Source organism: Hoplias malabaricus, chromosome 1 (genome assembly GCF_029633855.1).
Source record: "Hoplias malabaricus isolate fHopMal1 chromosome 1, fHopMal1.hap1, whole genome shotgun sequence".
Lineage (NCBI taxonomy): Eukaryota > Metazoa > Chordata > Actinopteri > Characiformes > Erythrinidae > Hoplias > Hoplias malabaricus.
Window position 1 is genome coordinate 57,443,027 of NC_089800.1, and position 22,011 is coordinate 57,465,037.

A 22,011-nucleotide genomic window follows, 5' to 3' on the forward strand; every position below is an offset into this window, starting at 1 on the left:
TAGTGGAGGGGCTTCATTTAAAAGCGTAGTTCACACTTGTAATACAAATAAATGAATAAAAAACACACTCTTTATAAAATTCAGATTGTTTCCTCACCATTCGCTGCTCTCCGGTATGTTTTTGTGCTCACAATGGGTCTAATGTGTTTTCACGAAGTCCCTGTGTTTTTGCAAATGAATAAAATAAACGTCTCGTCTGGTACGCTAGTGTCTCTCTCTAGAGGCATCTGGAGTATTTTTAGACAACGACGAGTACTAAAAAGGTTCAAAACACAAACGGAAAAGAGTTGCTCTAGTCATGCTCCGTAGGTGGGTAATATTGACTTATTTTTGTGGGATTGGGGCAGATGTGGCCTAATGGTTAGAGAAGAGAGCTTAGAACTGAAATGTGGTGGGTTCGATTCCCACAACCAGCAGAAAAATTGGTGGCAGTGGGAGTAAAGGGACAGCGTTGTGCTCCTCACTCAACCCACAGCTGAGGGGCCCTTGAGCAAGGCACAGAATATCCAACTGCTCCCCGGACGCCGGGGATGGCTGCCTGCAGCTCTGGGTGCGTGTTCACTGGGTTCAATGAGTTAAATGTGGAAGACACATTTCATTGACAAATAATTGCACAATTGGAAATGCCTTCAAACTCAGGAGACAGCTAATAAAATTACTGAAAGTGCTACAAAACTAAACTCGAGTTACAAAAGAGTTTCTGCTGTAATTCAGAAGATGATTAGCTTCTGAATGTAAACAACCAGAGATAAAATGGCTTTTACATAGAATCATAGACATTCCCTTTAAGTGTGAAAAACTAGTAACACCATATATGCGTATATATAAATTGAATATATTAGCACCTTATAATAAACCATACATAAATCATTTCCCCCATAATTATTCATTTTCCATACAAAGGGCCATTATTAGCCATGAGTCGTCACACTTGGTGCCTCCTCGAGTTTTGGAAGTCTGATTTTTATTGCACCTATATTTTAGATATAAAATAAGCACAGATTTATTTGACTATTCACAAATAAATCTTTGTCCCAGCAATAAACACATTACAGTAGTCTGTGAATAACATCGTCACTGGGGCTTTTTTCTTAATGCCTGCTACCACAAATAGTAAAACGTGACTGCAAGATTTAAATCACCATTAAGGAGCAGCACCTCCATTCGAGCAGCAGATTAATCAATGATGTGGACTCTGATGATGTAAGGAACTGGTTTAGAGACCTCAGAGGCTGTAGACAGACAGCTGTTTGGTGGCAGGCTTTTCCATCCCTTAACCTCATCCCTGTTGTTTGTATACGGCAACGTTCGAGAACATCTCCAGTAAGAAACTGCACCTTTGTGGGTCATCAACTTATTATTCAACGTCAGTACCTGCCCTCACTAATACTCTCATGACTGCCGTCAAACCCTCACAGAAATGTTTACAGCATTTATTACAAAGCCTTCTCACTTGGAGAGGATGTCACTACAGCAATATTACTATTCCTTCCCTTTCTGTTACCTGAGCATGCATCCAGAACCGTTTGTGGTCACCCTAGTTTAGATTACTCCAGTTCTGGACACAGTAACTCCAGTGCTCCTCAGGGTTTTAAGACAGAAGATGCGAGGACACTTACAAAAACAATGCACAATTTCAGCTGCACTAAAATATTCATCATCCTGCACAACAATGAGGAGGAGGAGCAGGAAGACTAAGCTGGATTAATTACCTCTGGGCAGAGCTCGCCTCAGCTGCAAGGAGAGCAGAATCTGAGGTAACGAGCTCTTACCTGTAATTACACACAGAGAGAGAGAGACAGAGAGAGACAGATTGGGAGGTGGCAATACGTGGGTGAGAGAGGGTGGGATTGTGTGTGCGTGAGAGGGAGAGAGAGAAAGAGGGAGGTGTGAATATGTGGCTAAGAGAGAAAGGGAGAAGGTGGGTGTGTGTGTGTGTGTGTGTGTGTGTGTGTGGTGGTGGTGGTGGTGGTGGGGGGGTTCTAAGGGCTGGGCGTGTCTCTGGTCTCTGTGGACTTCATCCCTCTTCACTGAAGGTGACACCTCTCTGCACATGCTGTATTTATTCACAGCCTGGAGGTGAAAATAAGCTGGTGCAAAGGGGAACACTGTTCCATTAAATACTAAGTAACAAGGCTGTGTTTTATTTAAAGAGCACAATCTGAAGGGATTCTTTCAGTTGCACGATTTAAACATCTACATCTTTCCCTCATGAATAAATCACATGAACACAGTTTTATCTTTTGAGTTACTGACATTGGTCACTATGTATTTTGCTGCAGGGGTGTCTCTAGGCCTCTTTGGGATGGAGGTGCTATAGAGGAACGGTACTGTTTACCTGAGTCAGCTCAAACATATTTCTGGAAGCTGAGCTTATTGCCTTTGCTCTTTAGCCAAAATCCTGAAGAAAAACAAAACAAAACACAGGCTTTCATGACTTCCTGCTGGTGTAGGTTTCCTCTCCATCTATGCTACCCAAAAGCATCTTTAGTTCTAACAGCGCCCCCATGTGGTGAATCTGTACTACACTGAAGGAACAATGATTTTCTGTGGGAGAGAGAGAGAGACTGGTTAGAGCAGACATCTAAGGGAGGAGCAAAGCTGTAGAAATGCACAAAATCAGTGTTTTATTTAAAGCTGCTTTCAGCTTTTCTGGTTTATTACATTGTAGACCTGGGACTTTCCTGGAGTCATTCAAAGAGTGATCTAATAACTCTGGCGCCTTCTAGTGGCCATCAGGGGTCACAACAGCACCAGAACTGGACACACCCTGCAGGAGACACCACAGTTTTGCGTATTATACTATATGCACACACACACCACAGAGATGATCTTAAAAATATGCAGCACTGGACAAAGTGGGGAGGGCGAGGGAGAATTAGAGGGAGAGAGATGAGTTATAGCAGACCACCGTCATGCCTGAGATGTTTTATGAGCCAGTTACTCATCTACCTGAGTGCTAGATCATAGATTTCACCATCATTACCACACACACACACACACACACACACACCCCTCTGCTCGTAGTTGTCACACAGTGTCATTAAATTCTACAATAAACTGCTATTAGAGCCCACAGAGATAATGCAGATGTATACTCCCACCTGCTGGAGCTGCACAACGCTTCACAATGTGAATCCAGCACTAGCACTGCCTCTAATAACTGTGCAGTTACACATTAAAGGCACATTAAATGCTGTTCTTTCTGGTTTGTTTATGTTCAGAAGCTCCATGCATTTTAAAGTGGAATATTATATTTGTGGGGAAAATACTGACTGTTGTTTGTATGCGGCTGAAGTTTAACTTGTTTGTAATTTTTTATTCACCGTTTGAATTACCACTGAAACTCATTTCTAACTGCAGTTGTTTAGTTTTGCAGTTAGCCGTCTCCTGAACATGGAGAGACTTCCAGCTTAGGTAATCAGAAAAAGCAAAAATAAGTAAATATTACCCACCTATGGAGCAGGAATAAAGCAAAATCCTCATCTCATTCTTTTTATATTTGGAGTTCTCTTTGTTGTCTAAAAGATCCTTTTCACTGCAATGACTAAACCCAAGCCTAGCATCAGTCTGAGAAAGCACCGGACTGAGATCCCATTTACAGACACTGGGGCTTCACAAACACAATAGACTGGTTTTGAGCACAAACAGAGACAGGAGAGAAGTAAATGAGGAAACATCTTCTAAATTTTAGAAAAAGGTATTTTTGGTTAAATTAAGAAAGTCACCTTTAATAATACATGCAAAAACCAGTGTAACTACTGGCAAAGTATTCACAGGTGGTTTACAGCAGCACAGCTTCTACAAACATATCAGCGTTAGAAATTAAACAATCTATATTTGTAATATATTTACAAATTTTTACTGAATTTGCAGAATCAACTTTATTTATTTAAAACAAGAGGTAAAAGAATTCTTAGATTATTTCCATTAAATGAAAAGGACATAGTGAAATTTATCATTAATCTATGAAGGAACATTTGGGTACATACAAACTCACTAACATCATGGTAATGCCACATTTAAACAAAAATATCATTCAGAATGGACCTCAGGTAGGCAGCAGTTATACAAGGTAACAACACAATAAAACACAGTAAACGACTCTACAACTGTTTTGTGACAACAGCTGCACAGGAATTTTACCCAAAAGGTTTAAGGTCACTGTTACCATACATTCCCAGTTAATATCTAGAACCCATTCAGCATTTCAGTGCAATTTTGATAGACTTCATTGAAACTTACCATCATTTCACCAAAGCACAAACCCTGGTTCTGGAAAACTGGAGGTTTCTTTGAACTACACAATCCTCTTATTCTGGGCCCTGAATTTGTTTAAATTTAAAAATAAACATAATTAAGTTACTAGGTTGGAAATCCCTTCTACTTTTCTCAGTTAAATAAATGTAACACGAGAATTCAGATTTTTGTTTTTTATAGATAGAAAGGACAGACAGACAAGCTTTTCTGGAAGTGTTTGTAGTTACCTGGTACTTTGAATCACTGATAAGAGTGTTTCACTTCCTCAGTCCTTCAGTCAAAACCTGTTGGGTTTTTACAGTGTAGTTTAGTTCCACTTTCCTCGTTATCATTCACACCTTCATTTATCTTCTCTAACCATTTCATCTTGATCAGGGTCCGAGTGTGTCCACTTTATCCAGACACAAGGCAGGTCCACAGCTTGAATGAGGAGCCAGTCAATCACAAGTCATCACACACACTGCAAAAAATGAAATCTAAGCAAGTAAAAATGACTTAAATCTAGTCTAAATATCTTGTATTCAATTTGAAATTGTTGTAAGAATATAATAAGATTATTCAACTTATTTTTACCTGTTTTAAATAATTGTATCTACAGAAAGTGTCTTATTCCATTGGCAGTACATTTTTCTTAATTCAAGAAATAACAAAAAAATATCTGCCACTAGAATAAGACACTTTCTGTAGATACAATTACTTATAACAGGTAAAAATAAGTTGAATAATCTTATTATATTCTTACAACAATTTCAAAATGAACAATACTAGATATTTAGACTAGATTTAAGTCATTTTCACCTGCTTAGATTACATTTTTTTGCAGTGATGGTAGGTGTGAAAGGGTGCACAGGTGTAAGAGGCCATTAGAGAACCCGGAGGAATCCCTCACAAGCACAGGGCGAACACACCAACCTCCTCACAGGCAGAGAGGCCCTGGAGAACTCTGGAGCTGTGGGGCATTTAGAGAATCCGTGGTCCTAGCATTTGGAACCTGTACCTCATACTCACCCATTTAACACCTGGAACTTAAGGGACTGTAAATAAAGCATTACCAAAATTAAGTTTGTGAACAGAGCTGCTGCGGTGTGCTAGGCATTACTACATTTTTAAGTAATGTCTCAGTGAAAATGATGTTGTATGTAACTGGTTAAGTGAGATTCAGTAACACTCGCATCAGCGCATGATCAATAACAGAACACAAAGCTTTCATCAAAACTGACTGTTAGTGACTTTTTGGTCAGTAAACTGTACATTCACTATGTTCATGTCACTGCTACAAGCTTCAAACACACACAGAAAATACCTCCTGATAACCACCTGGGGGAAACCGCTGATGTCATTTGAGAAGGAAGAGTCCACTGATTTGCAAAATTGCTGCATGATTCAAGCATGTTTATTTATGAAGTTGTTGACTCATTTCATTCCAGTGGTGAACTAGGCACATTCATTTACCATACAAACATACTGTGTGTATGAATGTGACAGATCAGTACCGCAAAGCAGCAAATCCATTTATTAAAAAGAAAAAAATGTGTCTAAGTACTGTTTTGCATTCTAAGCTCTTACGTTTAACAGTACGTAGAAGGACAAACATCTCGCTAAGGCATCAAGGAACACATCTGTAACTTAATTCTGTTTCAAGTTTTGAGGCTCAAAACTCAAATTTCTCACTTTGTCTAATCTTCAGCACTTTATACTGATTAAAAAAAATGCAGAAATACAGAGGAATTATCTGCCATTAAGAAAAATGCAGCTTAATGATTAAAGAGATTATCGCACAGATTAGTTTATCTTTAAAACATTTTGACACATTTATTAAAATAAAGAACTTATTCTAGAGCTTTATGAGGATGACCAACAGTGCATCACAATCTGCCTGAAGATCTCGCTCTGAGAGAGAGAGAGAGAGAGAGAAATAGTTTGTAGTAGATTTGGTGAAGCCTGATTTTACAAAGTGATCTACAGGTAGCAATTGGAACAGCACACAACGCGAGCTAGAGAAGAGTACACATGAGGTTCTACGTTAACAAATGTATGTTACAAAATCTAAAAATGTCTCATTTGAAAAGTATTTTAATGAGATACTCATCGTAAGTGTTCAGTCTGACAGAAAGTATTCAAATAAACATTAATCTCCAAAACAATTCACTCGCACAAGAAAATCAAGTGACATCACATACTGTTACTGAATTAGGAAAAAAACACATACACTGATAAAAGTCCATTCGGAATGGCAGTTTACATGGTTAGTATATAACATGTTTCTTACTCTCATTAAAATATTTCCACCAAATATATTACACCTGACTGCAGGAAATTACACTAATTTCATTATCATCATTACTAGCAACTTTTGTTATAATGTGTTAAGTTTAAAGGTACAGAAAGTGAAAGTACAGAAGTGATTATATTTCCTCCTCAGCTTCCAAAGGACATTACATTATACTAAGTATTATTCCATTTGTTTCTTTTTTTGTCAGTTCAAAATAGGACAGTGATTATTGCATGTTTAAAATTGGCACATTTTAAAAGTGCATTAGTCAAATTCACTATTTTTAAAGTAGAACAAAAGCTCTAAAATATGAAGAACATAATTAACACAGTTATTTTAGCAATAGCCTCATCACAACTGACTGGAAAACCCGGTCATTCATTTTGAAAGGTGCTCCTCACCCTGCTGCCATCTCTATGTGTTAAGTTATGAATATATGATGGAATGCGGTAACCACGTTATAATTCGCTCTTTTGTAAAAGCGTTTCCACTGTTGACTCTAGTTTTCTAATCACTAGGTCTTTGGGCAGCACTCCCCCACCCCACTCCAAACAGGCAATATCAGGCACAGAATGTACTTCGGCTGACAGACACTGCAGAAATAAACTTTGTTAATCATGTTCTTCATACCTCAGTTTATTTGTACTAAGTTAGAAGATGAATCAACATTGACTAATGTTCCTTTAATATTGTTATTACTTAAAAGTGCTCTGTATGCTTTTCATTTTGGTCTTGAGAGATTCACCCACATCTCAATGAACTTACAATGCAGAAATGTAACCACAAGGTAACAGCAGGTAGCAAAACTTTCATGAAATATCAGTGTAGCTACTGATGTAACACTTAACTGAATTAACTTTAGTTTTTATTCATGTAACTACATGTATTTATGTTGGAATCATCAAAATACACATGGAATTATATAAATTTAAACTGAAGTTGATGATGTATTTACATAAGCTGTACTTATTAAACCCATCTGTAACCTTGAATACATTGCCATTAGTTACACTGTTGTTGCATGTCCTTGTTAATGTGTAATTACACAATTAGAGTCACAATGCAGGACCAAGGAATGATTTGTGTCTTTTCAAACACACTTTTTTCTATCTGCATTTAAAATGTATTTGTTTGATATGTTTGAAATCTCAGGATGACTCTGATAAAGTATAAACCCAAAAACTCAATTTCTTTATCACTATATTTTCATTATGTATATCTTATAGGAGTAAATTTGAGAAAAATATTTTATAAGACATCCTGAATAATCAAATAATTTGCAAACACCTATCATCCCTCCCTGAAACTGGAAATCTATTCGAACATTTTTGAGACCTACACTGTTAATGGGATACAGTTTGTGATGAGATACACAGGGATAGAATAAGCGGAATCCTTTGGTCATGGTTAACAAATAGCTTTGTCCCAAGTCCATCCATTTTAATGGGCTACATGTAACTTAGTGCCCCCTTTTCCCTGTGTGAGGTACTGCATCCAGATCCCCAAGAGTGCTTCTTCCGGCACAGTGAGCATGATACATATGGGACAAAGTGTTGAGGAAATGGGGAAAAGGGGGAGAAAAAAATGCTGCTTCTGTGGTCACTCGCATTCAGTGGCCATACTGTCCAACACAACAAATTCACTTCCCCTTCTCACAGCGCCGGGACGTATAAAGGAAAACCAATGTTAAGTCATAATACTACTTTTCATCTTTTGTTTAAAAAAAAAAAAAATAAGTATATCTAAAATCCATCCAACGTGTATGTGCCAGCCGTCCTTGGCAGAGATGGCAGAGACTTGGCACAGTTTAACACTTGTGCTTCATGGCCAGCTGTGAGCAGAGAGAGAGAAAGAAAGGAGAGAGGGAGAGAGAGAGAGAGAGACTCAATCTAAGACTGCAAAAGACAGAAAAAACAAGAGCAAAGATGTTCAAAACTCTCAACCCACACAAAAATACTAAGTGGATACAATCTGTCCATCGTGACAAAGCAGAAAACTGCTCTAACTGATTATAGCAACTAGCTTGTTTTTCCTGTTAAGCATTAGGTTTGTATAATTGTAAAAATCTTATTAAATTAAATGAATTGTCACAATAACCATGCAGTAAAGTAAAAATACACTGAAAATGTGGGTGTGGTCCTAATATTCTGATGAGCTTGCAGGACTAACAGCACTCAGTACAACCCTACCACCTGCGTCATCAATGGTTTATGGCTGGACCTGTATCCAGCCCAGACGACCCCACACTGGGTGACTCAAAGAACACCTGACTCAGCTCTTTAGACCTATGGGAAGTGGCTCGTGTGCGTACAGATAATGCAGTGTGTGTAGATCATGTGTTTCTAAGGAATGGGATTGGAACACCTGCCCTAAGACAACACGGTTATGTTAAACCTTTGTGAACGACAGAAGCCACATAAGCTCTTTTATCAAAATTAATCTGCCATTTACATTGGAAATTACTCTGAGTAATATGAGCTGCTTAATTTGCTGTTGGTCCTGTGTCGAGCTGGGCTTACCTGCCAAGGCAGCACTGACCTATAAGAGCTTTGAAGCTGACCAAGGAAAAACACTCCCTCCAACCACCACATATTGGACATTAGGTCACAGGAGATGATCAGAATGTTTTGGCTCAGAGGTAAGTACATTATTGGAAAAACACTAAAGATCTGCCAATTAGCTAAGCACTCTGACCTTTGTCCTATGGCCTGAAATCTAATATGCAGTTAGTGGTGGGAGCATCAGCGCTTAAGGCTCAGCACTGATAAGTCAATTCAGAAGAAGTAGGAAAGACCCCTTGTGCTCAGGAGGTCTGCAATGTTGTCTGTGTATTTGTCAAGCTTTTCCCAAAACCTCTGGAGACACTCCATCCACCCCGAGAGTCTCATTCATTTGTGACTTCATTAATCTCATTAATGGGGGCTCCAACAGTCCCAGTCGGAAGCTCATTACAGAAAGGGCAGAAACACCAATCTCATTCACAGCTGGACCGGCCACACTCCACGCAGCTGCAGCACGCACAGTGAACAACAGGGGGAAGCAAAGCAACACAAACATACAGAGGTTATTAATCTCCGCAGTGGGCAGGACAGCATGAGAAAGGACCCGTGTGATGGGACAATGGCTTTACATTAGCAAGGATGAAAGAAACATGGTTTGGCTTTTAAACACTTACAAAACAATGACAGCACAGCATTTCCAATGTATATTTACTAGAAAGAGAAATTCTCAACCACGTGAGGATAAACAAATCTAGAAATCAAACAGCGTCAATGTCAAATTAGCAACATCCTGCAAATCCTTAAAGCTGTATCTTTAAGGGTCTGAAATGTAAGGGAAACTGTAGAAAATTGGAAGATATGCAACTCATGAAATATGATTACATTGGGAGGGGAATGGGGAAAGATTAAATTGAAAAGGCACATGCTGGACCTTTGGGGTCTTCTAATTTTATTTAAAATAATAATAAATAAAAATTTTAAGTAAGTAAATCAGCTGCTCTCACTCCAACCCTTCATCTTTACTCAGTAGAGTCCATATGGAAACAGTACGAGCAAGAGAGCCCACTCAAATACCATTCACTTACAGCACTACACAGCAAGCCTGCTTCTCTCATTTGTGCTCATTTTTCATAAAAACACATGAACACGAGCAGATTTATAAACACATTAATTAGCCTCCCCTGTTGTGGCGAACATCAGTTCTTCAAGCATGGCCTTTTTAATGAAAGAACGGCAGGTAAGAAAACACTAGTTCTGAAAGAACTCCAAATGGGGGGTGTGCAGAATGTTATTAAAAGTTGTAAATGGATGAAACATGCATTCACAGTGTTGGCAGAAGGACATTTAATCACATTAGAAGTGCAAAACCAAATTAATGTGCTTTTGCTGATATGCAATTAGTATGGATGGGTACGCTTCAATGAGAGGAATGCGCGACATGGGAGGGCTTTTAAAGCAAGAGTGGCCCTCTGCTGAGAAGATGGGGAACAATCAAATGTCTGCTAAAAAAACTGACAGGGTTTAATGAAGTCTGGCAAGATTACAAGTATGTGCATACACCTGTGCCCTCTTTCTTACTTTTACACATTTATCTCCTTGTTCAGCCTATAGCAGTTTAGCCCCGCCCATTCATGCTGAGGTTATAAAGAAGTGCTTCAGCCTGGACTGTATTTTTGTAATTAAGGCTGCAATGCAAGGTATCAAATCAGAACACATGTCATTAACAGAGGGTATGTGTACAGGGTTAAAACCATTTGTATCATTAACTGGGCTAAAGAGAAGTTAGAATGGTCACTTGAGCAGGACATACACCTTCAATGACACAAAGTACTGAATACATCTTTGTGAAGCATTTTGTTAACCTTGGGTGGGTGAGGGTGAGAGAGAGAGAGAGAGAGAGAGAGAGAGAGAGAGAGAGAGAGATTGATTTAATACATTTTAACTTTTTATGGTCAGATTACTGGCCCTCAGGGGATGGGGAATCAAAAGAAAGTGTAGTAAAAAAAAAGGTGTAGGCTATGGGTGCTTTAAAGGTGAAATACTGGGAATAATGTGAGCTGAGGGTACCTTGTGTGCAGTATCAGCAAACTGCTGTGCACTGTTCATCATGTCTCCAGTCTTTTCCTCCACTCGGCCAAGTCTCTCTCCACGCTCATTCAGAGCCTGACTTGCCTTCTGCACAGCACTGGTTACACTGTCTGCCGCAGAGTGCAGGATACTGTTTCCTGTACGTACACGAGAGAGGAGAGAGAGACACAGAGAAACGAGTAAATAATTTCTGGATAGGAAATGTACAATGCAGTGTTCAAGATTCTATTCAGAATCCTGATGGTCATCTGTCCCAACAATTAATTTTAAACACAAGTTTTGACCTGATGAGGGCTGCAGAAAGTCCAAATTGCCTAAGGTGAAGCCCATAATTGTGAGCGTGTGGTTCTGATTCTAAAAGACAATAACTGGTCTCTTTGTCCCTTGGTGGGTGGTGTGGTGTGGCCCTTGGAGCTGTTCAGTGACGTTACCGCAGTGTGAAATATTTCCATTCCTGTTTCCCAAGTCTCTTTGCCAGTTCTGTAGTGCTGATGTTTTTTTTTTGGAGTCCATGGAAACTGATCAATGACTATGGCCCCATATCTGGATATTTTTGAAAACAGACACATTCCTTCCCTCCATTTTAAATATACAAATATGAAAATGGCTGCATTATTATGCCAGTCCAGTAGGGGCCCATAGTACTTCTTAGATAGCGACATCAAAAAACATGAAGTATGAGAGAAACAGAGGCTTAATCCCAAATCACGCCATACTCCCTGTGTAGTGCACAAGTCATGAAATTATGACTTTAGGTCTTATGAGTGCATTACGTATTTCTAATACAACATTTATATTTAATCAAAAGTGGGAATCTGAAATCAAGTGCTATTTGTATGTGTAGAGTGTAGTTTTATGACTTATGTAACAGGGACTACATAGGGAGAATTTGAATTTCAGACAGAAATGTTTTCACAAAGCAGCCATTTTCCATAAACACGATACCACTGACAAGTGTGCTTTCAAAAATATCCACTTGGGGAGGGTTTTAAGTGACCTAAAATACTGTTGAGTTTTTTTTGGGGGGCACTTGGTCCAAATCGGGGTCAAGTGTACTACATTTATTTACAAGGTAAGTACAACAATATGCAAAACAATCAAACAAAAGATTAATTGAGTAAACACTGATAAAACTCCCATAATCACTCATGGCAAGGTTTGTTTGACATTGGACAGACAGGTTATCAGCTGCCCTAGGGTTAGCTTAAAGCTGAATTTGACCTGCTGTCCCTAAGGGGAGACACACACAGTCCACAATCTTTACCATCCACAATGACCATAAGGTAAATAATCGTAAATTATGAAAATAGAAATCCTTTGCTTTGAAAATAACTTTTCATTACAATGCCCTTTATGTACATTATTGTTATAAATGAATTAAATATTGCAAAAAATATGATTTCATCCATGTCCTCATCACAAAATGTTTCAAACATGAGTATTTTATGTTGCAACTGCCTGTGATGTAGCTCTAAAAGGCATCAAACACTTCAGACATCTGGTTCCTATTGTCTCCAATGAGACCAAACCGGTGGATTCTGACTCTCTAGATGAAATGAAAATTGAGTCTTTTGCATCAAACCACTCTGAATGACTGAGTCTTAATGACTGAACGATGCAGACATATAGGAAAAAAAAATGTAGGATTTCCCTTTGAGGAAAGCTCCAGTGGAGCCTGGAAACAGACTTGTTACTTTTCTCAGTCCCAGAGAGAGAGAGAGAGAGAGAGCTGATAATAGAGGATAAAGCTAAAGATTTATTTTTAGTCATTGTGAAACACTGAGATGATGGTAGGAGCAGGCCTGCAGATGGTTAATTACATTACATCACTAATGTGTATATCAAAAATAAATAAGATAAAAAGCAAGTACAAAGTTCATTCGTTCATTCATTTTCTTGAACCAACCGATACAAAGATAAATTACTAGTAATAGTAAAAAAAAAAAATGAACAGGGAAAATATAAACACACATGTTGGGCCGTGGTTGTCATGTCACAGCAAATGGATGTTGGTTTGCTTTTCTACCCCATCGACAGACTGTTTACAAGCTGTGTTACATTTCCCAACTTCAAACGTGGCAAAACTGTTCATGTAGGCAATAATAAAAATTGCAGCTCTTGCAAATTGCACTACTGCAAAGTGTGATACAAAAACAATCCAACCCAGTTCTTCCAGCCTGCTTTCAGGAGTGTCACTGCTGCAGAGTTAACAACAGTGCACTGAAGAGATGTGCAGCCCACTTGCATTTTACCGGCATTCAGCCAGCGCATCAGAACCTGCTGCTTATGTAACCGTGAGGGTGGTGTTCTTCTTTCCACAGATAGTCGCTCATTGTTTTGAAATCCCGTCCATTAGTGACACTCGCTGCCAAAATCCTCCCCAAACACCCCCCACCCTAAAACACACAAAACCTCCTTTTTACCGGGTTCAAAGACCCAAACAAAGAAAATTCAAGAGAGCAGCCTGCAAGGCCCGAACTGTTCTTGTGAGAACAATAGATAAGGCACTGGAAACAAAGTAGCTTCAGATCAGATTAGAGAACAATGTGATTCGCTCCGTCATGAGGTCAGGGGCAGGAACACAGAGCGGTCAATACCGAGATTTCATCTGACCTGAGGAGTGAAGAGATATCAATACACCAAACTCGCCATTCATCTCCACTGAGAGGAACATGACACACACAAGCACTCCGACAGGTCTAATACTCAGTCTAATTCGATTTAACCCTCATTAAATTATATAGTGTGTGTGTAGAAAATGTGTGGGGGTATATGTACACACACACACACTTACACTTTCTTCTCTATGTAATTTAATACACACACACACACACAGACACACACAACGATTACTTCTTAATACAAGGATAATTATATTAAAAACATAACAGATTAAAAAAATAAAGCGGTGAAGATATTCAATCTCAAGAGAACACTCCAAACTGTTACTACAAAATACAAAAAAATTTTTCATTTCACTTATTCTGCTATGAGCAAAACATCAAGCAATCCACTGACAAAGGAAGAGGTTAGGAATAAACATTTAAAACTGTAACTGAGGTTAACAGAAGCCGACATTTGTTTTTGAAGATGAAAAGAGTTTTAGAGAAAATGGTTTTAAAAACTAATCTGAGCAGTGTGATGTCATGCATATTTTACGTGAATAACATTTTTACATTTATTTTTTTTAAGCCACTCGCTTTTTAGAAAATGTCTGATGTGCAATCCCCTCTGTGTTTAATGCATAAGAATGTGTGAGGTTTGCATATTTCTACTTCATATTTTATTTTATATTTCCCTTCTTACATTTGACATGCTGCAAAGTAAATCTAGTGACTTTCCCCCAGAAGGTTTATACAGTCCATCTTCATAAAGTTGTGGAAAGGAGGAATTAGCTGCAAGTGAACAGGAACTGCCAAAACACCCTAAAGATTGTTTTGATTACAGTTTATGATACGTCATAAAAGCAATTTATCCAACCGTCTGTAAAAATGGTGAGCAAGACCAAAGTTACCAGCAAACCATCTACGTCTTTTTAATGAAGAAATAGGACTTGATAACCTTGGTGAGGAGCAGAAAACTCCTCCTGATGGTTGGAGGAGACAGCCATAGCATGATAAAACAGCAGGAAGGTACAGATTCTTCTTCAGAGTTAAAGTGGACGGCCCACAGCTCCAGAACCTATCTAGAATCTGTGAATCAGGCCTTGGTTTTGGACAGAAAATTGGCCACTGTTCACTACAGAACCTGAAGCAGAAGACATTTAAGGAGACGGGTCTGTTACGAAAGGCTCAAACATGCTTTTAAAGCCAAGCACAAAATTTAAAAGGAAAAGGAATCCAAAAGGTGCCACATATGGAAACGCACTGACAGATTCATTCACTTTGTACTCGCATCACATTTTAAAAGTGTGCAATATTTAAATATCAAGAGTGTCAAATTTATTTGTAAAATTTCAAGTTAAAAAACACTGCATAATTATTTTTTCTTTTTTGACTGTGTGCAACTGGTCAGTATGTTCGGTTTAGAAGCCACAGAGGAAAAATATTTTTAAAAAGCTGCTGCTGTTCTCAGAGCTCAGGAATCAATACCAATGATCACAGCCAGGTGCTAAGACTGGATCTCTGGAGATTTGTTTTAAAAAGTAACAGCAAATGGAAGCATGGAAACTGTCATAAATACTGAAAAAGAGTTTTCTAATAAATATCCTTTTCATTTACAAAAAAACAACCCTTCCAATAAACATTGTGTACTTAACATAACATGCTCATATTGTATTGTTAAAATGCTAAAAGATTGAGCAAAATAGGCCTCAGTGCCTTGCAGCACTGCGGTGTTCCAAATACAGCCTGAGTGGAGGTAGAGGCTTGGACTAATTGCATATTCATAGACCTGCATGTGCTGAATGAAGGCAAAAGGTGTAGAGTTCCATCTGAGATAGTTTTAAAGCGCAAGGGAATTCTTTTCTTGGAAATAAGTTTTAAATATGTAATTCATGAGCAGAGATGAGTTTTAGGGGTTTAATCAATGGCCGGAAGGGAGCATTAATAATTTCATTCAACAAATGAGAATAATGGTCTGCCTCTGACCAAAAAAATTGGAAAGGATAATAAATTAATTAATTATACTGTTAATTAAAACTTAACTATATTTCAGTTCTGAGCTGAAGATGAGCCACAGATTGAAGTGTAGCATTAGTACAGGTCTATTTTGGAGGATAAAGACTTACTAAATGTTATCCACACACACAAAAAAAGGAAAAGTATCTAACACATTGTATGCAGAAAAATGACTCTACAAAGCTTAATAAATAAACAATATGACTTTACGAAGAGACTGGGCTTTGTTTTCTGTCTTTAATTAAAGCCCAGGTCAGCTGGCTGCTCCGTGACCCAACTCTCTTTACTCTGGACGTTATTAAGGTGCAGCCAGGCAGTACAGGGATTTGTGAAGAGTGAAGCACTGCTTTGTTAAAGCTCTGCCTGATATCTCAGAAGGAAAACAGCCAACCTTAGTTTATCTGTTCAGAGCTTGCGAGAATGCCGTATGTCTGGAAACAAATCTCCTTGCTCATTCAAATCCAGAATTATCTTTAGAAAAAAATGTTCCTGGCTTAAAAATGTGTATATATCCAAACATCCTCTCTGACAGAACAAAAATGGCTTGTAAATCAGACAACAGTCTGGACAGTTACTATGCTAATGCTAACTTACTTACCTCTCTCAAAACCAATGTTCGTTTGTGACTGATCTAGCTGCAGATACAGACCTTAGTTTTATACATCCCATATTCCACAAACTGCGATAGATCAGATATGATACAGCCTGGGAGATTGGGTAGAGTAAGAGGTTTAGTGCACAGTGTAATTGCCCGTGTTTCTGGGCATATGATAAGACTCATGAACCTTGATTACTTCATTTCATAATATCTTGGTTACATCAAAGAGGGGGGAAATTCACATCAATTGAATTCATTAATCACTTAAATGACATTAAGAGAAAATGGACCAATCAAATAGGTACCATGCAATGGAAAAGCATCATAACTTTAAAATGTGCAGTACTTGTTTAGAGTCCAGGCATGTTCCCTAAAGCTACATTACATGAATATTTGTAAGGTTTCATTATACATCTATTTAAAAATGAAATACAATACATACATCTGGGAAATTAATTGGAGCGTATGAAATCAACACAACTTACACAATCTCCAATTAATGCAGAATATGGTTCAATTATGTTCTCTGAATATGAACCCTTGTACCACCACAGGGACAGTTTTTCTGAGAGTGTAGGTCTGAAAGAGAAAGAGCCCAAAGCATCAAGAGCAACTTGTGTCTGCCACCCTGTTATCTACTGAACTTAGCTGTCTTTTTTAAACAAAATCATGAAACACAGAAAACTTTTGTAAGTGCTGTACAGACAAAGATCTATGTCTCAATGGGAACCCAAGAAAGCAGGTCTTTTTGGATCCTCCAATTTTTAAACTTTCTACACATAAATCATAAACACAAAGGAAAGCTCCTACAGTAAAACAAACTTGAAAATAATGACAATTGAACAACAATCTAATGAAATGCAAAAGATTCTGCTTCTCAAATTTTCTTCATAACCTCAAAGCAGCTAATGAGCTGAGATGTTGCCTGCTTGTTTAATGCTGCACTGGAATTGGAGGCAAATGCTAATTTATTAAAATGCATAGGCTTTAAGTAACTATTAGTTTTATTAGCCTGTAGCTCCAGTGCATTAAAAAAAAATACACCCCCCTTTGGGCATCACACACTGATCCATCACATTTGAAATAATGGGGAAATATTTAAAATTGATTATTTGTCAAACTATTCCAGTGTTGCTCTTAGCTGAGTGAGTCAGCCTCTTATTGGCAAGGGAAGTCTGAAAGGCTGTCTCTTTGCACAGTGCTCAGCAGGCTGCTGAGAAGCGGCCTCATCATGCTGAGATACGGCTACAGTGCAAACCCATCGCCAAGCTCCACTCTTCCAAACAGGAAACTTCCTGCAAAGACCCACACAGTACACTGCCAAGTCTTTCAGAACACTCCCACTAATTCATGCTAATCTGCACTTTACATTATGATCTGACCCAAGAAGCCTTTTCACCTTTCTCCAGTACTCTACAGTATAGCCAGGGGCTATTTTCTTTCAAATGAAAGTTAAAGGGAAGGAAAAACACTTGGTGCAAGCAACACAAAAGCAGGACTGAGAATTGTGCTGGTCTGTAGACACGGCCTTTTGTCCTCCTGGCCTTTAACACAGTTCTAATGCAAGACGGCTTTTTGTCGACAACGTGTTCATTTGAATAAAACATTACAGTTTTAAAAACAAAAGGGCACAGATCATTTCTGGAATTTCTTAAGTTTAAGATGTCTGTCAAACACAGTTTTGTATTTAAGGCAAACGTCTTCCTCACTCTTGCAGAGAACAATGTTTGAATTTACAGATTGATGAGTGGCTTAATCAGGCTACTGTAATTTATATCAATCTCAAGTTTGTTGTGTTAAGAATAAACTATAATCTACTTCAGGTAATCCAGGCTATTTTCACTTTTCACCTAATCATATTTGTGCCTTATCCCTATTCTTCCAGTAATCCTCAATTTTGTGCAATGTTACCTTTTGCAGATAATTCATAAAAACTAAGCAAACAACAAAGTGACAAAAAAAAGAAAAGAGAAGGAAAAAAAGGTGAAAGGGCAAAGAAAAAAAAAAGCAACTGTTCAATTCCAATTCAGTTCCTATTCAACAAGCCTTATTTCCAGATCATGAATGCCCAATTATCCCAGCACTTTCCATCTTTTCTCATGTAGAACAACATGGATATGAGCAGCTGCTTACTGGGTGACAAACAGAAAAAAAAAATCATGACTCACCTCAAAATACAGTAACGAAACACGGCATGATCAAAAACCCAGTGGAATATCATTTATTTCTAATGACAGCCAAATGAGGATTTGCTATTAATGCCTGTTGCAGCAAAATACTCTGCGAGGCATCACAGCATTAAAGAGTAAGAAGGAACCCAGTATGAATCTTAAATATAAAATGCACACAAACAGGTACCAGACATAAGCACTTTAAACAGTAAAAGATAATCACATACTTTCTGATATCAGTGTAAATACTTGTAGAGTAATTAACATGTTGAATAAAAATTTTTTAAAGACAGCATCTAGTACAAACATTCAGCTAAAATACATCTGAAAATAGATGAATGTTTATTCTGCTTATAAAAAGATAGATCCCTGGTCAGAAATATTTTCCAGAGCACAGAGCTTAGCAAGAACAACAGCCACTGCTTCCTAATCCCAGAGCTTTGCATATGTATTTCATACCCATTGGCTTTTAAAGTTTCCTTCTGATAACTTCATGCAGATTGTGTCTATGTATGCAGTGGTGCAGAGTATATTGGTACACTGCCACTCCTAAACCTCTCTCTGAAGGTAATTTGTTTTGCTTTGCCTTTCTAGACAGTGTACACCAAGCAACAGCTTTCTTGGTCTTCCACCGTTTGCATTGACTTCCAGAGTTCAGCTTAACTGTTTCCTAACAATAGTTTGTAAATTGGAAGGCTGGATTTAGTTTGATAACGTTATTTAGCCACCATATGTTCGGTAGATATTAGTTTGCTCACATCATCCACCAGCTGCCTTTAGGTTTCCATTGTAGCTGAGGGCTAGCACAAGTTTTAAAGGGTCAGAGAATGTATTACTGTTATGCTTGGTTCTGTTAACCTCACTTCTTTCCTGTGTTGTGTTGCCTCATGGCCATGTCTTGCCACATGTCATGTCTTGCCATATTTTCTCAATATCCTGTTCATACCTCAGCTATTGTATCCAGCAACTGTGTTCCTTCTCATGCCCACAAACATTAATTATACTCTAGAACTGTCATCAGTAAGTAATTTTTAATATCAGTTAAGGACTAGTCTAATAAGTTCTTACAACTTAATTCATGTTTGAGACTTGGCAAAATAATTATATTATGACACCCATATTATTTTATATGCACATATACTATTCACTGTTATTTAAGTAACTGTGAAAGAGCAAATGGGGGGAAAAAAAAAAAGAAAAAAGTAGTTTAGCCAGGGGGGCTCAGTTTTTGCATAGATATATTTCTCTCTCATGTATCCAGCTATTCAAAGTCACATGTGCCATGCTCAAAGAGAGAGGTGAGAATTCAAACAGAGCAGCACACATTCCATTTAAAAATCAGAAACAATGAGCGAAAATGGCGAATCTTTAAGTGAACTGAATGAATGTAGGATAGCTCTGCAAGGACAGCTTCCAAAGTTCATCTAATCAAAGTTATTGCTGCTTAGTATGCAGGCTAGTGTCAAGTCTGAACTCTTGAGATTTTCAGCAAAACAGTCTTCTGAGTAGAATCTGACTGAAAGAGATGTGTCACTGGCCCCAATCAGAAACCACTCGATTCAGTTGTACTGTTACTTTTTTCTTGTCACTAGACCTCTTTCCAGAACTCAAGGCAGCTGGCTATTTCATTTCCTGAGTCTTGGCTTCTCATCATGTTTTCAGAGGCCTTTTATTTTACCAGTCATGTTGTAAGGGTAATATTCAACCTCACTACATCTGAAACTGTTGAAGGTGCAACAGTGGAGAGTTCATTCTTTACTTTTTATGGACAGTGAATATGGATCCAAATAATGTTTTTCATTTATTTTAAATTGCACTAACACAGAATGAGAAAATTGAGTCATGTCACTTTAAATGGCCTGTCTAAGTACATGCAAATGTAATCTATAAACGGCTTGAGTTATGGGCTGTACACAAGTGATATTCATTTAAGAGTCAGGAGAGATCAATAAACATTATTTATCATGTCACTACCTTTGTGTTCAACTCTATTGAATGAACAAGCAAGACTTTGCTATTATTAAGTAGGAGAATGTATCCAATACATAATGTAGTATAAAACACAACAAAGTTATTTTTTGTGGTTGTAGCTCAAAGTACTACTGATAACATTACTATTTATGTTTATTTAAATCTTAGCATTTAGACATTATTTAGTCCTCCAGATACATCTTATAGATACAATTGGTGTTGAAATTTGCAGATGACAATGTAAAAGGATATTTTTGTCAGATGTGTTGGTCTGCTTCTTCTAATACTATAGCATTTCACACATATTTAAGGTCCACCTTTAAGACAATATTATATATGCAAATCATTAATAGTATTACTATGAGATATCATTGTTGTGGAATACTGTGCTCACTTATACATATACAACATATAGAGTAATCACCATAGAAAAACATTAAAACAGATCGGACAGTTATACATAACCTAAAAAGTTAACATACCCAACAGCAAGCATCTGCTAGAGACTGGGAAGCTTTGTGCAGTGGAGCAGTGAAACTGCATTCTCTAGAGCTTCAGTCAATATCTTTGGGATGAGCTGGAGTGGTGTTTGTGATCCATAACTAATCATCCTACATCAGTACCTGACCTCAATGTTCTCTTGACTGAAAACCATGAAAGCCTCAGCAATTTCTAACTCCATAAAGCCTTGAGAGAAGACTTCCTGACCTTACTGCCATGTCATTTCCAGCTCAACCTAAAGATCTTGAGCAAATAAGCAATCTACGCAATGAGCTGTGCTCAGAGACAGTGATGCACCAAACAAATTCAAACAATATAGGCAGAAAAAAGCATTATTTATCATTAAACAATTAATTAATTAATTAATTAATAGACCCTATTTACCTCACAAATTGTATTGAGACCCAATCACAACATTGAACCAGTTTTAACAAGAATAATCAAACACTTTACACTTTAACTTTACAGGGGCTGTATCACTATCCTGGTTCTGCTTGATCTTAGTGCAGCATTTGATGCCATAGATCATGGAATATTACTTGTTACTTGTTTGTTTGTTTTCTGAATAACAAATCCTGTAACCATACTTTAGAAAAATGTGGTGTTCTGCAAGAGTCAGTACTTGGTCTTTTACTATTCAAAATGTATATGCTTCCACCAGGTAAACTGCAAGCAAGATATTTAATTCCACTGTTACATTAATGACACCCAGCTTTACATATCAGCAAGACCAAATGATGTAGTCTTTCTAAATAAATTACCATTTGTCCAGCCAAATTCAAATAAATTCTCATTGTGAAAAACACTATATAAATACAACTGACACAAAGTCCGTTGCTGCAGCACAGGGGCCCAAAATTCACATTGATACCTTTGACTTCAGAAGAAACTCTGGATGAGCAGTGGTCCACAATCTTTTGCCCATTAAGACCATCGGTCTCACTTTAAATAAATATGTAAGTGCAAAGAGAGCACTTGATATTTCCATAATAAAGATGTAAGCATTGTGTGTGATATCTGGACATGTGTG

General features: G+C 37.9%; 1 protein-coding gene across 4 annotated transcripts in view; it reads right to left on the reverse strand.

Moving 5' to 3' along the window:
- stxbp6 (syntaxin binding protein 6 (amisyn)) overlaps positions 1-22,011 on the reverse strand; it is a 237,803-nt gene that overhangs the window by 156,150 nt on the left and 59,642 nt on the right. For 3 of the 4 annotated variants that reach the window (XR_010802172.1, XR_010802171.1, XM_066667717.1), the window contains exon 5: positions 11,101-11,258. Coding sequence is in view for 2 of the 4 variants with exons in the window: in XM_066667717.1 (XP_066523814.1) it covers positions 11,101-11,258 (158 nt within the window). In the remaining 2 variants the exon portion in view is untranslated. Of the gene's footprint in view, positions 1-5,078; positions 8,364-11,100; positions 11,259-22,011 lie in introns of those variants that run through there. The other variant, XM_066667736.1, reaches the window with a different exon arrangement.